This window comes from Danio aesculapii, chromosome 9 (assembly GCF_903798145.1).
Source record: "Danio aesculapii chromosome 9, fDanAes4.1, whole genome shotgun sequence".
Classification (NCBI taxonomy): Eukaryota; Metazoa; Chordata; class Actinopteri; order Cypriniformes; family Danionidae; genus Danio; species Danio aesculapii.
In genome coordinates, this window is record NC_079443.1 from 31,405,322 (window position 1) to 31,420,473 (window position 15,152).

The 15,152-nt window shown below is 36.2% G+C and overlaps 1 protein-coding gene across 2 annotated transcripts in view; it reads right to left on the reverse strand.

Moving 5' to 3' along the window:
* Positions 1–15,152, reverse strand: part of sytl5 (synaptotagmin-like 5) — a 55,142-nt gene that overhangs the window by 11,247 nt on the left and 28,743 nt on the right. The window contains exons 8-14 of one of the 2 annotated variants that reach the window (XM_056465428.1): positions 14,178–14,278; positions 13,866–13,943; positions 9,535–9,600; positions 6,798–6,976; positions 3,433–3,535; positions 3,187–3,348; positions 2,963–3,074 (exon numbers count right to left, since the gene is read on the reverse strand). In XM_056465428.1, the coding sequence (XP_056321403.1) occupies positions 2,963–3,074; positions 3,187–3,348; positions 3,433–3,535; positions 6,798–6,976; positions 9,535–9,600; positions 13,866–13,943; positions 14,178–14,278 (801 nt within the window). The remainder of the gene's footprint in view (positions 1–2,962; positions 3,075–3,186; positions 3,349–3,432; positions 3,536–6,797; positions 6,977–9,534; positions 9,601–13,865; positions 13,944–14,177; positions 14,279–15,152) is intronic. The other variant, XM_056465431.1, reaches the window with a different exon arrangement.

The window sequence follows — 15,152 nt, forward strand, 5'->3', positions numbered from 1 at the left end:
GTTTAAAGACATTTATCTGGCTATTCATGATTCTGTCCTAATATGGAGCCAAAATTAGCAAAAAAAAAAAATGAATTAGGTATGTTTTCATAAGGTTGCTAGAGTGGCTAAAAGTATTATTGGTAACCTAATAATAACCAACACTAAGCAAGGCAACCATAATGGAGACAGCTGATTGGTCACATGGGTGAAATGTTCGTTATGTCAGAGTTTATTCATCAAATGTATTTCCACGTCCCATTATTTACTTTTTTTCCCCATTATTTACATTTATATTTTACCACAAGTCCAAAACCACATGTGAATTAAGGAATTTTTATTAGAAATTTTGCATGTCAATAACTCGTTTCTCATGCTATACTTCAAAATGCACAACATTAAAGGCCTGATGGAAACCCAGCTATTGTTACAAAAACAAAATAATAATAATATCAAATTTTTTTAAGTATAATTATTTTATTTAAAAAAATTAAATCAGATATTTTGCACAAGTTTATAATTTTGATTAAAATTTTTCCAAACTTTACTGGGCCTAGAGGCTGCCAATCAGACCTGTTTTTCAAACACTACTGCTCCACAGCACCACTCAATGCATATAGTTAAAACAGCAGAGACGTAGTGAAATTTGAATAGTTTTTGTTACTTATTGCAGAATCATGAATACATGAATACTATTTGTGCACAACACTATTTCCCCTAATGTGTTCATTCTGTTCTTGAATAAAAAAAATGTTCTCTACAGGTTTCATGTACAAAAAATAATAATAATACCCAGTTAACCCTCTCGATCCTTTAGCTATTTATAGTTGTGGTAAAATGTTCATTTAAAAGCGCTTGTATAAATATCCTACTTTTCTGTTTTTAAGGTATGTATTTAAGGTATGACAAAGTCTTCTCCAGTAACAACAATGTGACAGAAGACTAGATTCTATAAATACATTACTATACATCACTGTTGACATGTACTGTATATCACAATAAATCCTCAAGCAACAAATATCAAATATATAATGTCAAATACTATTACACATTTAACATTACATTTAAATGTGCTGTCGTCATGCAGAAAGGTCAAACATTTCAACTTTAACAAAAAGGTGTAGAAATACTTTAAGTACTAAAACAAAACCAGGACCCCCCTCTTCTATAAACCCCACCACACCACAAGACTTCGGTGCACCGTGATGCAGACGTGGACAATTTGGTATCAGTTCAGTAATAGATCATAACCGGTTATTATATTCTGACGTCATTTATTGCATATGTGCTATATTGCGGTAGCTTACTATTGCGAGGGAGGTGAGGGCGAGTAATTAAACACTCTAACTACGTAATGCAGAAACTGCACAATTCACTGTGTGAGTGTTTGCTTGACAGTCTTTCACTGACACTGAAGTTACAGCAGAAGCCCTTATTTCACTGCTATGGAGAAAATGAAAGTAAACTCCACTTCTGCTTCGCTCTCTCACTCACTGTGGACCTTTGACCTGCTGGTGTGTGGTAATGTTTCCTCTCCTTTCAGCTGTTACAGCGATACTTCTTGATACAGACACGAGCATGTCCGCAGAGTGTGTTTTCTCCGCCGCGTCTATCATGGATCACCTGTGATCGCCGCTGCCTTAATCAGTGTCACTCTTCAGTGAACAACAGCGCCAGAGCGTTAGAGCCAATCACAGCATTTTCTGTTGAGCGCCTGACCAATCATACAGGTGTAAGAATCACTTGACAAGGATTAGAAAGCGAGCAGGTTATTTACATTAGTTTATTTGCTATAAATGCTCATATTGTTCTGTGCATGTACTTGAGTTTTTAAAGGTACAGTTCTGTTATCTGACTGTGTGGAATAAAGGACAAAATGATCACAAATAGTATATAAATATATTTATAAATTTTATTATACAAGAATTCTTGGGCTGTGCAGTAAAATATATAATTATGTATGGAAAGCATGGTCCATGCACCGTGATACACCGAGATATCAAATTGAACCGAATTGATAGCATGATAATCGAAACCGAACCGTGAGACCAGTGTAGGTTCACACCTCTACAAGACAACCTCAAAACCATATGCAATTTTAAGTGTGCCTCACACAGGTGAGTGGGCTTGATAAACCATCTGTAGAAAACACACTTTCATCTTTCTGACACTTTTAACTGACACTTGTACCAGTTTTGAGCATATGCACCATACACTATTACAATCACTCCATATCTCTAATAAAACACTGTGCATTTGTGAAGTGTGCTTCACACAGGTGAGTGGGCTCAAAAAAAAAACACTCCCCCCTCCTCTGAGCACTAAAGCCGCCTTTCCACTTCACACTGCATCTGGACACGACTGTCGGATATGCCCCCTTGTGGCAATTTTCAGTGTTGTAGTGCACCATGGGAGTGAACCCGATTCTCGTGGTGTCCGAAAAATTCAGTGCAGAAAGAGCCTTTATTCTCTGTGTATTCACCATGGTTCAGTAAAGAATGAATGAATACTAGAAATTTATAGACTGCTAAAAATTTTGGAGAGAATGTGGAGACAACATAAAAAAGGATATTTTTTATTACTCATTTATGAATATAAATGTTTTTTGTTTCTGATTCAAAAAAATAACGAAATATTCCTATTTCTCATCTCATGCACACAAACCTGCTCAGACAGTACTGGGATAAATCACATCCGGTCAGCTGGTGGCATACGGTCTAGCAGGAGTTCAAATATTTTAATGGATCCGCAGCTCAAATTGGATCAGAATTTTCCACATACGGAGATGATTGAAACTCCACGCAGCTCCCGGACTACTCTCCATTGGAAATGAATGACTTCCGGTTTGTCGCTTGTTGTATGCAGTGGAAATGCGGCTTAACAGTTACTTTATAATATTTAGCACTTTGTGTGTGTATTGCCTCTTCATGTTGAATCACTGAATGCTAAATGGCTAAACATAAATGTAAATATAAAAAGGTACCTTGTACTTGGTCCAGAGGCAGGGAGACGTTTCTCTCTGCAGGAATGTACTTCAAAACCACCGTCAGTTCACCTTTATAGTGCATTACTGAGTCCACATAATCAGACTCAATCTGACACAAACACAAACAGGTTTCATTACACTTCAATGCACTTCTTCACCTCTCTGGCTATTTCCCTTTATTTGTCTATGTGTGTGTGTGTGTTTGTGTGTGCTATACTCACTCTAGGCTGCAGAGCGAACCATTCCTCTATCTGTGTGTCAAACTCCCAGGAGTCAAAGGTGATCTCTGTTTCCCCCAGGAAGTTGTTGTGTCCGAAACGATCATGATGCCAGACTGAGACCTGCAGCGTTCGCGTCTCCAGCTGAGAGTGGCTGACCACGTACTGCACAAAGACACAGAGTCAGATAAAAGCCTTTAAATCAATACCTCATCAAACCCAACACAAAACACTGTGAGCTCCTCTTACCCTCAGGTTCTCATTGAACACTGGGTTTGTGCTGTTGCTTTTGATGCTGGTTTTGCGCTTGCTTTGACGGGACTTGTCTGGCAGGAGATAGGTTTTAACATAGCTGCAAAGATACAAAAACAACACTTTCACTTCTGTACAATATCAGCCTCCAAAACTAATCTAATCAATATATTAGGCAACAAATAAAGACTGGAGACTGGATTAAACGGATTAAATGAAACCAAAGCTGCCAATTCAATAATTTATTGTCAATAATTTGTAATAAGTTACTTAGTTGTTAAGCTACTTGGTTCCTTTTCTAAGAAAATAAAAGAGGTGAAATGAGAAAAGTGGTCGATTTTTTTACCATCCTACCTCAAATGTATTACATTTTTGGAAATCAGAGGGAAAAATGACATCATTTGGTATGTACATTTGAAGTCAGAATGATTAGCCCTCCTGTGAATGTTTTATTTTCTTTTTAAATTATTTCCCAAATTATGTTTAACAAAGTAAGGATTTTTTTCACAATATTTCATATAATGTTTTTTTTTCTTTTGGAGAAAGTCTTAATTGTTTTATTTACTAGAATAACAGCAGTTTTTTATTAAAAAAAAAACATTTTAAGGTCATAATTATTATCCCCTTTAAGCCATATATTTTTCGATAGTCTACAGAACAAACCACTGTTATACAATGACTTGCCTAATAACTCTCCTTGCCTAGTTAACCTAATTAAGCCTTTAAAATGTCACTTTACTAGTATCTTGAAAAATATCTAGTAAAAATATTATGTACTGTCATGGCAAAGATAAAAGAAAGCAGTTATTAGAAATGAGCTATTAAAACTATTATTTATAAAAATGTTTTGAAAAAAATCTTTACATTAAGCAGAAATATATATATATGGGAAAAAAAATATATGGAGTAAATAATTCAGGAGGGCTAATAATTATAATTAAACTGTATAATTTTCTTCATTAGGTAAATAAGGACCTGTTAGAAAGTAAATGTACTCTGAAAAGAAAACAATGAATTTGTATTGCAAAATAATATTATTAATATCTCAACAAAGAAATGGTAATGCTAATTTTAAAGGGCACCTATTTTACCCCTTTTTCAAGATTTAAAATAAGTCTTTTGTTTCTTCAGAATGTGTCTGTAAAGTTTCAGCTCAAAACACCCAGCAGATTATTTATTATATCTTTCAGAATGTTGGATTTTTTGCTTTGAACACAATGTAACCGTTTTTGTGGCCTGTGCCTTTAGTGCTGGTTCACCCTGCCCACCGCTTTCACGTGTCTGTCAGAGTGTGCCTTAGGGTGCTTTCACATCTGTTGTTCGCTTCATTTGGTCTGGACCAAGGGCAACAAATGATACATTGTAGCATTTTCTGCCATCTTTGGGTCGTTTTCACACCACACTGATTGCTTTGGTCTGCACCAGTTGAAAAGAACCAAATTGCAGTCATGTGACCAAATCCACATCACTCATTGGCCAGATGTTGTTGAGTCAGAATTCACGTGGGGGAATGCCAATGGAACTCCTGCAAGTAAACAAACTGGCAGACACAAAATGTCGCTTTTTACTATGGAGCTGCGGCTGCGCTGGCTGATTGTATCCCTGCTCATAGTATATTATATAGTTTGTATACATCACTTTAGACAAACTATACATTTCGAGAATGAAGCACGGCTGCGGCTGGAAAACAAGCATTACAGTTTTAAAGCATTACAAACGGCGAAGGTGCATCGTTATTCACTTCAGGAGGAGGTGTGAATTAATTTAGTTAAACTGCAACATGGTCATCTTCTGGAAATATTACCAACGATACATCAGGTAATGTTTTTCCCTCTCTCTATCTTTGTTGGTAAAGCGCTGTCAACAAGTATTTTTCCATAATGCACAGCGCATCGGCCTACGGCAGTTGGATTCGTCCAAGAAGGTGCAGTACTTTTGCGGTTGATTCTGTTTTAGTTCGGATCATATTCTGACCACAAACTAACCGCTCCAGGGTTCGTTTAAAAGCGTACCGAGACCACCTCTTCAAGAAGGTCTTGGTCCGCTTTTGATGCGCACTCCAGTGCGATTGCTACATTCACACCTGCCCAAACGAACCGCACGAACTTTAGTGCGATTCAACCGAACTAAACAAGGCAGGTGTGAAGCAAAGACATGTGGCTGTGGTGATAAAGTAAAGACGGTAAAATCGCTGTAATTCATTACAAACATGCACTGTTTTAAAAACGTTTTAAACTTGTAAAACTCACTCTTGATCAGATTTGATGATGATTGATGATTACAGAGAGCCGAACAGATCTTTTATTCCTGGTTGCTTTGTGCACGTCCTGTTTTGTTAATATTATTATATACTTTACTACAGAGACATGTTAATATGCAGCTGTCAATCAATTCTGTAGGCAGGGAAACCGCACTTTACTATGTCACGTTGCAGTCGGCCTCAAAATGGGAAGGATTTGGATCCTATTTTAACATCAGGAAATGTAAAAAATAAGTGATGTTTGATAAACAAATTTCGGGAGGAGCACGCGCAGAAGTTTCAGTATCAAATACGTCATTGACAATTATTCTATTATCCAATCAGTTCTTGACCAAACCCCTATATATACCAAAGCTGTCTTACCTGCAGCATCTTACGACTTTAGCATCCCTCCACCACCCCGTCACCTCACCTCTTAAGCATTACTATCCCGGGGGGAGCGTTCTGGGGCCGGGCTAGATACTTCGCTCGAATCCCTATTCCTCTTTGTTTCCTGATAAGAGGAATGACTCGAGTTTAGGTGTCTTCCCCGAGCTCAGAGCCCTCTCCCCGGACAGCACGCCAAATACGCTTTATTCTGAAACTGTTGCAAGTGTGAACTCGTGAAGAGACTTCTTGTCTTTATAGCACTCCAATATGACTGTGGACATACTATACCTGCACACAGTTCTGTCCAAAAAGCTTACAAAAAGGTGTCCAAACATCATAGGTGCCCTTTAATGTTAATACTAACTAAAATTATAGTGAAAACTGAAAATAATATATTTTTACATTTAATTATTTAAATAATTATGTGGTAATAAATATTAGTATATGCAAGTTTAAATGATCATTTTATTTATGTATTACTACAACAACAACAACTGACTCCATAAATGATGCTACAGTAAATAATGGCAGAATTGTCTAATCTGTTTTAACTAAGCAAGAAAATAAACACACTGAAACGATGTTAATGCATTGCCACCCAACATACACGCAGTGCTGATCTGCTCTGCCAGGGCTCAAAGTGAAGTATATAGCAGTGTGTGTGTGTGTGTGTGTGTGTGTGTGTGTGTGTGTGTGTGTGTGTGTGTGTGTGTGTGTGTGTGTGTGGCCTTACGCATCCGTGCGCTGTCTCCTCTCATCTCCGGTTGCTAGGCAGCGGCACTCGCGGACGAGCACGTTGAGAGCCCCGGTTTTATAGCTGTAAGAGATGTTCAGCAGGATCTCCCCCGAAACCCGAACACTGCCATAGTCCCCCGTCTCACTGTACACACTCATCAGACTGTTGATGCTGGTCTGCAGAGCACAGACACATGTGGGGGTGAGCATATGATCACAAGTTTCTGCTGGCATCTACTGTGCACTACACTAATGCTGGCACCCTTGGTGAATATGAGCAAAAAAGGCTCTTGTGATCTTTTGCTCAAAATATTAGCAGAAAAAAACCCCTCTGCTTTCTCTGAGAACAAACCACTGCAAACACAGCACAGTTTTACATGCTCCTGGATCAACATCTATGTTGATCTAATGCAGCCTGTGACAGTTTTGCACGAGGTACTTTTGAATAGGCTTGCTTCTGTATGGATCACTGGCAGTCCTTTCCTGTAGAATGTATTTTGTCTAAATCAGGGGTCACCAACATGGTGCCCACGGGCACCAGGTAGCCCACGAGGATCACATGAGTTGCCCGCGGACCTGTTCTAAAAATAGCATACCATAGCACCACATACCAGTAAGCTGCATCTAATATTTTTTGTAGCTTAGAAGTAGCTCTCAGTTTCAAAAAGGTTGGTGACCCTGGTCTTTTTACTTATAATAATCAGACTTAATCAGTCTTTTTTCATTTGATGGATGATTAAGGACTTTAAGTCGAGATCACAGATTGTCACTACTGATGTTCAGCAAGATTCTGTACTGGTCCACTACTATTTATTATATATTTACTCCCCGTTGGTCATATTTTTTGGAAATAGAATAAACAATTTTACTGCAACACTGATGCATTCAACTCTACCTGTCCACCAAACACTCCAGTTCTTTTCTTCCTTCCTCCTTGACAAATGATAACTTAAAAACTCTTTAAAAATAAATACCGATAAAACTGAAGCCCTACTCATTGGGACTAAAAGCATTTTAGAAAAATCCAATAATTTGAACATAGATATTGATAATAATAGCATTTGTCCCTCTTTGCAGGTCAAGAGCTTTAATGGCACACTTTCTTTTGAAGGTCATATCAATAATGTTACGCGTACTTTATATTTCCACCTGCGTAATATTCCTCGTCTCTGTCACAACTAATTCTCTCACAACTTCTCTCACAACCTTCTCTCACAACTAATAATAGAGCAATTCTTATCCATGCACTAGTTACTTCACATTTCGACTATTGTAATGCTCTTCTCACTGGGCTTCCTTCTAAACTTCTCCATGAACTCCGACTGGTGCAGCTCGTGTCTTTCCAAGACTTCATCTCACGAACATGTCACACCACTTCTTTATCAGCTTCATTGGCTTCAAGTATCACATTTTATGATTTTAAAATATTACTTCTCACTTTTGAGGTACTTCACAATCTAGCTCCTCAATATCTCTTGAACTTCTCCATATCTATACCTCTTCTTGCACTCTTAGATCATCCAACTCTATCACTCTGGTGCCACCACGCCAGATTTTTTAGTTCTACGGCTCCTCGGCTATGCAAGTTGCTTCCCTTGGATTTAAGGAACAGTGATAGTCTTCACACCGTAAAATCCAGGATCGCATTTTACTTGGCAAAATCATGACAAGTACACTTTTATCCTAAATAAATAAATCCTTGGTAAATATGTATGAATATATTAATTCTTATAAGAAAAATATATTTGAATTACGTTCTTACTGATATTTACATTTTGTTTAGTACATCTCGATGACTACAAAGCTTAATGTGTTTTAGGACTATACAGGGTTATAAACCGTGGCAAACGGTTGTTGAGCTTCACAAAATGGTGTCTATTAGAATATGGCAAACACACTGAAATGGCTATTTCCACCATCAGGGTATGGGTTAATCATTTAAGTCAACTGTAAGAGTTCTGAATCAGCCTAGAAGAGGACACATGTCCATCTTGTCTCACTGTTAGTATGATGGTTTGATTGAACAAAACAATCTCCAAGAATCACAGCTGGAGAGAATTGCAATTTAGTTCACCACAAACTGGGAAAAAAGCCTCTACTTGCATCCAAAACCAACTCAAGCTTCATCCGCTTTTTTTTTATTTTTTTTTATTATTATTATTTTGAGCAGACGAACAAAAATGAAGTCGTTTTTTTCTCAGCATTCTTTGCTTATACACTGTAAAAAACAAATTCACTGACTTAAAAACAAAAAGTGCAAACATGTTTTTATAGCGATTAGTTGACTTTACCTAAAAAAGTGAGTAAACCTGTTGCCTTTGAGTTATTAAGTAAATACTATACTATGTGGTTAATTATAACATTTAAGTTAACTCAACAGTTCTAAGTTCTAATGTGTTTACTTACTTTTTTCTTATAAGTTAACTAATTGGTTTTTTACAGTGTATTTACAAATGCTGCCATTATTAGCTGTACAGTGTTACAGAAGTCAGTGGTATGAGTGATAAAGAAAAGCCAGAGAGAAAAACTGAAGCTGGCAGATAGACAGACAGACAGAAAAATCACAGACAGACAGACAGAAAATCAGACGGACAGACAGACAGACAGACAGACAGACAGACAGACAGACAGACAGACAGACAGACAGACAGACAGACAAATCACAGACAGACAGACAGACAGAAAATCAGACGGACAGACAGACAGACAGAGCGACAGACAGACTGAACACTTACAGTGTCAGCATCTGAATCTGGTACATTAAGGAAACCCCACTTTCTCTCCGAGGCAGGAGTGGAAGACTGGAGCAAGACAGAAGAGTGGCAGCATGAAGGCAAATAGGAGAAAAACACAGAGCAGAGAAGACAAGTAAGAAAAACAGACAGCATGACAAAAGACAGACTGCGGGAGGCGAGGAGCAGCTCTTTCACATCTGATTATTTGTGAATCTCTGAAGTGACAGTTCACCCAATAATTAACACTGTTATATATGCATACCCTCATGACATTTCAAACACATTCATTTTACTTTCTACAACAATTGGAGATGTTTAGTAGAATGTTTACAGAGCTTTTTTTCTAGTTATGCAATGCCTTTGCAATGCAAACTATTTTTTTTTTTTTTTTTTTGGTTTATTTAAAATTTGCTTTCGGCTGTAAAAGTTTTGAAGGGCTGAAATCATTGACTTAAAATCTTAATTAGTGCTTCTCTGATAACAAGATTTAACCAAGTCTGTATCTATTTCCCACGCAACATGGATAAGATATACAATAACAGTTAATGCATTTCACATTGATGAAAAGGATGTTCAAGTAGCATATGTTACAACAGGTCAGCTGAAAAAACATACACTGCATTCTTCACCTGAACATCCTAAACTTCATACTAGTTAAACAACCTAAATGTTATAAAAATCCAAAATCAAACAAAAAGTGCTTAGGGGTAGCTTAAATAATGTGTCGGTGCTCTTTGGGTAAGGGATTCAATCAAAATAAACAGCAAAATCAGTCCAAGGCACTTGAAAAATGTGGAGGGGAAAGCCTTTATTCACATGGCTAAGCCCTAAAAAAACATTTAGAATGTTTTTTCCACATTTTTAGAGTGAATCATTGACTTAGAATCTTAACTAGTGCTTCTCCAGTGACAAGATTGAATCAAATCTGTATTAATTATTGCTTCTTCATTTTTACCCAGTCAGTGTCTTTTCTCAAACATGGATAGACTGAAGTAAAACAACAAAAAACAACAATTTCAGCAGTGTAAATACATTTACCTGTTATCTGTTTCTGGCTAAATGATGCTAAGGCCCAATTTACAACTGGTATTAAAAATGTGTTTTGTTAATCTAATCACATGTGGATGACACAAACTACAGATGTATTGAATGAATCTAAAATATGGTTATCCCTTCTAAGGTCAAAAATGCATTCAGCTAGATTGTTTTTCTATGTTTTTCTACATTTTTAAAATCTGCTTTATCTGTTTTTAAACACTGTTATTTGTTTTTATTTTCTTATACTTATCTCTTTTATTCCTGTTTATGTAAAGCACTTTGAATTGCCATGGTGTATGAAATGTGCTATATAAATAAACTTCCCTTACTGTAAACTTGTGATTGGTTCACTAAAAATGAATGTTAATACCAGGCAGAAACTGTGCCTATAGATCTGTATACATCCTGGGAATGTGTACTATTAGGTCAACTGTAAAAGTCAACTTTATCAAATGAAATGAGTGTAATTAACTCAAAATTTACTGAAAGTTAATTCTACTCATTTGAAAAGAGTTTTGAAAGTGTTAATTAAATACCTCATTACTTCATGGAGTAAGTTAAAGGCAACTTAAATGGAGTAAGTTCACAGTACTCATATAGATTAGTTTTTTTTTTTACTCAAATGGTTTGTTGCAATCGGTTTGCTCAAATAGTTTGCGTTGCCTTAACTATGCTCAAAATGCTTCATTTACTCAAATGGAGTAAGTTCACAGTACTCATTAGGATTCGTTTTTGAACTTAAATGGTTTGTTACAATCCGTTTCCTCAAATGGTTTGAGTTACCTTAACTTTTTGGGATTTACAGTGTATATAACACAGAAGATGCACGGACCACTGTAATGATTAAATGAATGTGATTTCTGCCATTATTTGGAGTCTGACCACCCCAGTCCCCATCCCCTTTTACTGCATGTCAAAAAGCAGCAAGAACATTCTTCAAAACATTGTTTTGTGTTCCACAGAAGTCCATCATGTACTTTTGAGAGGACATGTTGGCAACATGACATGACCTTTTTCTTTGGAATCACTACCGGGTGACTGGCTGTGAGTGAAAGCCTGTCCCCTCTTCATTGAGTGCTCCACACATCTGACTCATGTAGCTGTTAGAGACTGTGTGTGAGCTACAAGTCATGCCAGCTGTTTTCAAAGAGGCCACTTGTCTTCTTGTTTGCCTAAATTACGCCTCCTTTGTTGCGTCTTAATGTACCACCTGCATCTCTGTGTGTGGCCAAGAACCAGGAAACAAGACAATGATGCACTTTCAGTAGTTATCTATGCTAAATTGTGTGTATATGAGATTATGCAATAATAAATGGACATGTGGGTCTGCCAGGTGAGTCAACAAATTAAGCGATCTCATGTAACTGGATATTTTGCCTGGAGGAGGAAATGATAATATACAGAAGGTAGAAAAGCTGAAATAAGTAGAGCGTGTAGTGCACTGTAAAAAAATTATGACAAAAAGACAACAAATATTTTAATTTGCTTTAACTTATTTTAATAAGTTAATCAGGTTTCAATTCAATTATTATTAAGTTATACAAAATGTAACTTCATATTTTTAGTCAGTTTGATTGATGTAAGTTGAGATGACTAGAAATGTTCAATTTGATTCAACTAACAAATATAAGAGCAAGATTTTTTTATGAAAGTAAACTAAAACTAAAGCTAAACTAATATAAATTAACCCATTTTTGTTTTTTCGAAATCCATGTTAAATTAAACAAAATATATAATCAAACTAGTTTCAGTCTTTTTATATTTGTGAAATATATTTAGTATTTTCAATTAGCTAAAACTGAAGTATTTGTAAAAATGAATAATTAGTATTAACGCTAAAATAATACTAAAACTATATAGACAAGCGGCAACATCCTGCTCTCCTTCGTGAAGCTAATACGAAAGCAACTGAAAGTGCAGTTCATTAAAACTCGCTAGTCTGGCTCCATAATAGAGCACATTTCTAATGACCCCGATGTTAAAATGGCCAACTTTACAGCAGTAAAAAGGGTGTTTACAGCCTGGTACAAAAAAAACAACGATTTTGATGTATATAGCTAATATTAGCCTTCATGAAAACTGTGAGGGGGTGATTTTTTATAACTCATTTTCATATATAGCATATTAAGTTACATCAAGTCTGCATAATTAATGGCGTGGTCACTTGAGTGACAGCTAGGTCTCGCTGGTCTCCGTCACGTCACCTCAGCTGATACTGACTGATTAGCTACTGAACTCGGCATATACATCATATTCAAGTTGCCTCCATTTCCCAGGTGAGTGAAATTATTTACTTATATGCCATATCTATAAATGTATTTGTTTTATTTAAGGTCATTTATAATTTTCTTTAGACCTGTAATGCACTCCAGAATCTGACAGATTGATTAGCTGTATGCTCTAGAACGGTCATCTGAAACGTTGTTATACAGTGTTATGCCTGGAGTTCATAAATAGCCTTGCATTTACTAACACAGACTATATTTGAAGTATTTGGAAGTAATTCACGTTTTCCTCTTGTAGAAAAACATCATAAGAACAATGTTTAGTGGCTCAATGTAATACAACAATGTTTTTAAAGGTCTAAACACTTTATGAATATAGTATACAACCAAGCGCATGTGGTCAGAACACAAACAAGTTGCCGTTAATGAAGTATAAAGCGTTTCTTCCCAAAAAAATCTTGTCTAAGCAAAATCCGAGCAGGCATCTGTAGCACCACTAACGCTCCGCCTCTTTGCCTTTGTTTGGTAACACCCGGTCAGTGTGATGACGCACAAACATAATGGCAATGGTTGGCCACGCCCACTTGTAGCTTCATTTGCACTCTTCAGAAACCTACGGGTGAAGTTATGGATACTACATCTATATCTTTTTACGGTCCATGATATAGACCAATATTAAAATGTATTAATTAAATAAAATTATTAATAATAATAATAATAATAATAATAATAATAATAATAATAATACACAAAAGGTTTTTTAAAACTTCAATCAAAAAATTATTATACATAAAATTCTAAAATATATATAAAAATACGATTTAACAAAAACTTTTAAGACAAACATCTCAACAACAATAAATGACACTGGTGTAAAAATAATTCTAACGCCCCTGCCAAAAGCCACTCAAATACGTTTCTAAATATTCAAAACACCGAAAAACAAAAATTCCGAAATATATATTGCGTTCAATTCAGACATCTGCACAGCCAGCAAGAACACATTGCATCAAAGCACCTATTATTATACTGTATTGTGTGTGTGTGTGTGTGTTTGAATCATTATACCATTGATTGTGCACTGCAGACGCTCCGGTTGGTTTTGTAGTGTGCTGATAACACCGCATCAATGTCCTCATCCGAGTCCTAGAGCACAAACACTGCCTTCAGCCAATATTACATTGAAAGCAGCACTTCTTTCCTTTATGTGAGCGATCACTTCACTCAGCAATCTGATTTCAGAAAAATCACATTATAGCAGGCTGTCTCTTATCAATTTAACTCCCTGTCTGGAAGCCATATCCTGAACACTGGAGGAAAAAAAACTGTGAACAAGATTGCAAGTGAGAAGTGGTTTAAGAGCCTGCGGCTCAAATCTACCCCATCGTTGAGTCCAGGAACTGAGCGGCACCGGCTGATCAGAGGATCTTCACTCAATCCCTCTCCAGGATTACTGAGGTCCACCTCTGAGCGGCTGCGATCTGTGGAAGGAGATATTTTGTCATTCTTACAAAACAAAAGTACATTTTTTTTACCCATTTTTAGAGATACTCCCATCGACTGGCCACAGATCAGTATGAGTCGATAAACATTTCATGACTTGATCTGTACTCGCTAATCTGGCTGATTTTATGAACCGATTACAATTGTTTGCTTATGAGTTTACAAGCAGAGGACATATAAGAACTGAAATCTTTTTACATATCAGAGCCGAATGTTCTGTGTTTCTTAACAATATTGCAAGTTCAGTAAAGCCTGCCTGAATATATTAGGGTAATAAAAAAATAAAAAATATGTTTTTAATATGAATATTTTATAATATAACTTACGTAATATACTTATTGCAATAAACAGTAGTTTATGGACCTATTTTCTGTTAGTAATGGATTTATAGGTGTGCATATTGACTTCTTATGCATCAAATATGCATTCCAAACTTCATTGAGACATGTTCAATTCTTTTTCTATCATTTGCAATGTGTTCAAACATGTTAGTGGTTTTTCTTACCAATTTTTGTATCAGTTTTATCTATTGTTTTCTGTAAAGCTGCTTCTGTCCATTACATGTCCACACAATGGTCTAAGAGACATATTTAAGGAATTATATGCAACATCTTTAATTTATTCTCTTAGGTAAGGAGAGATCTCCACTTAAGTATTATACTTACAGGGAAAATGTGCTTTATGCATTCTAAAACTTGAAGCATCAGAATCGGTACTTGGTATGGACCGATAACCATGATAAGGAAATAGTACTCGGTACTGGCTGCAAAAATCCAGATCTGAGAATTCCTACCCATTTTATTTATAACAATTACAATAGGGGACACATAATGATAGTTAATGCATTTACTA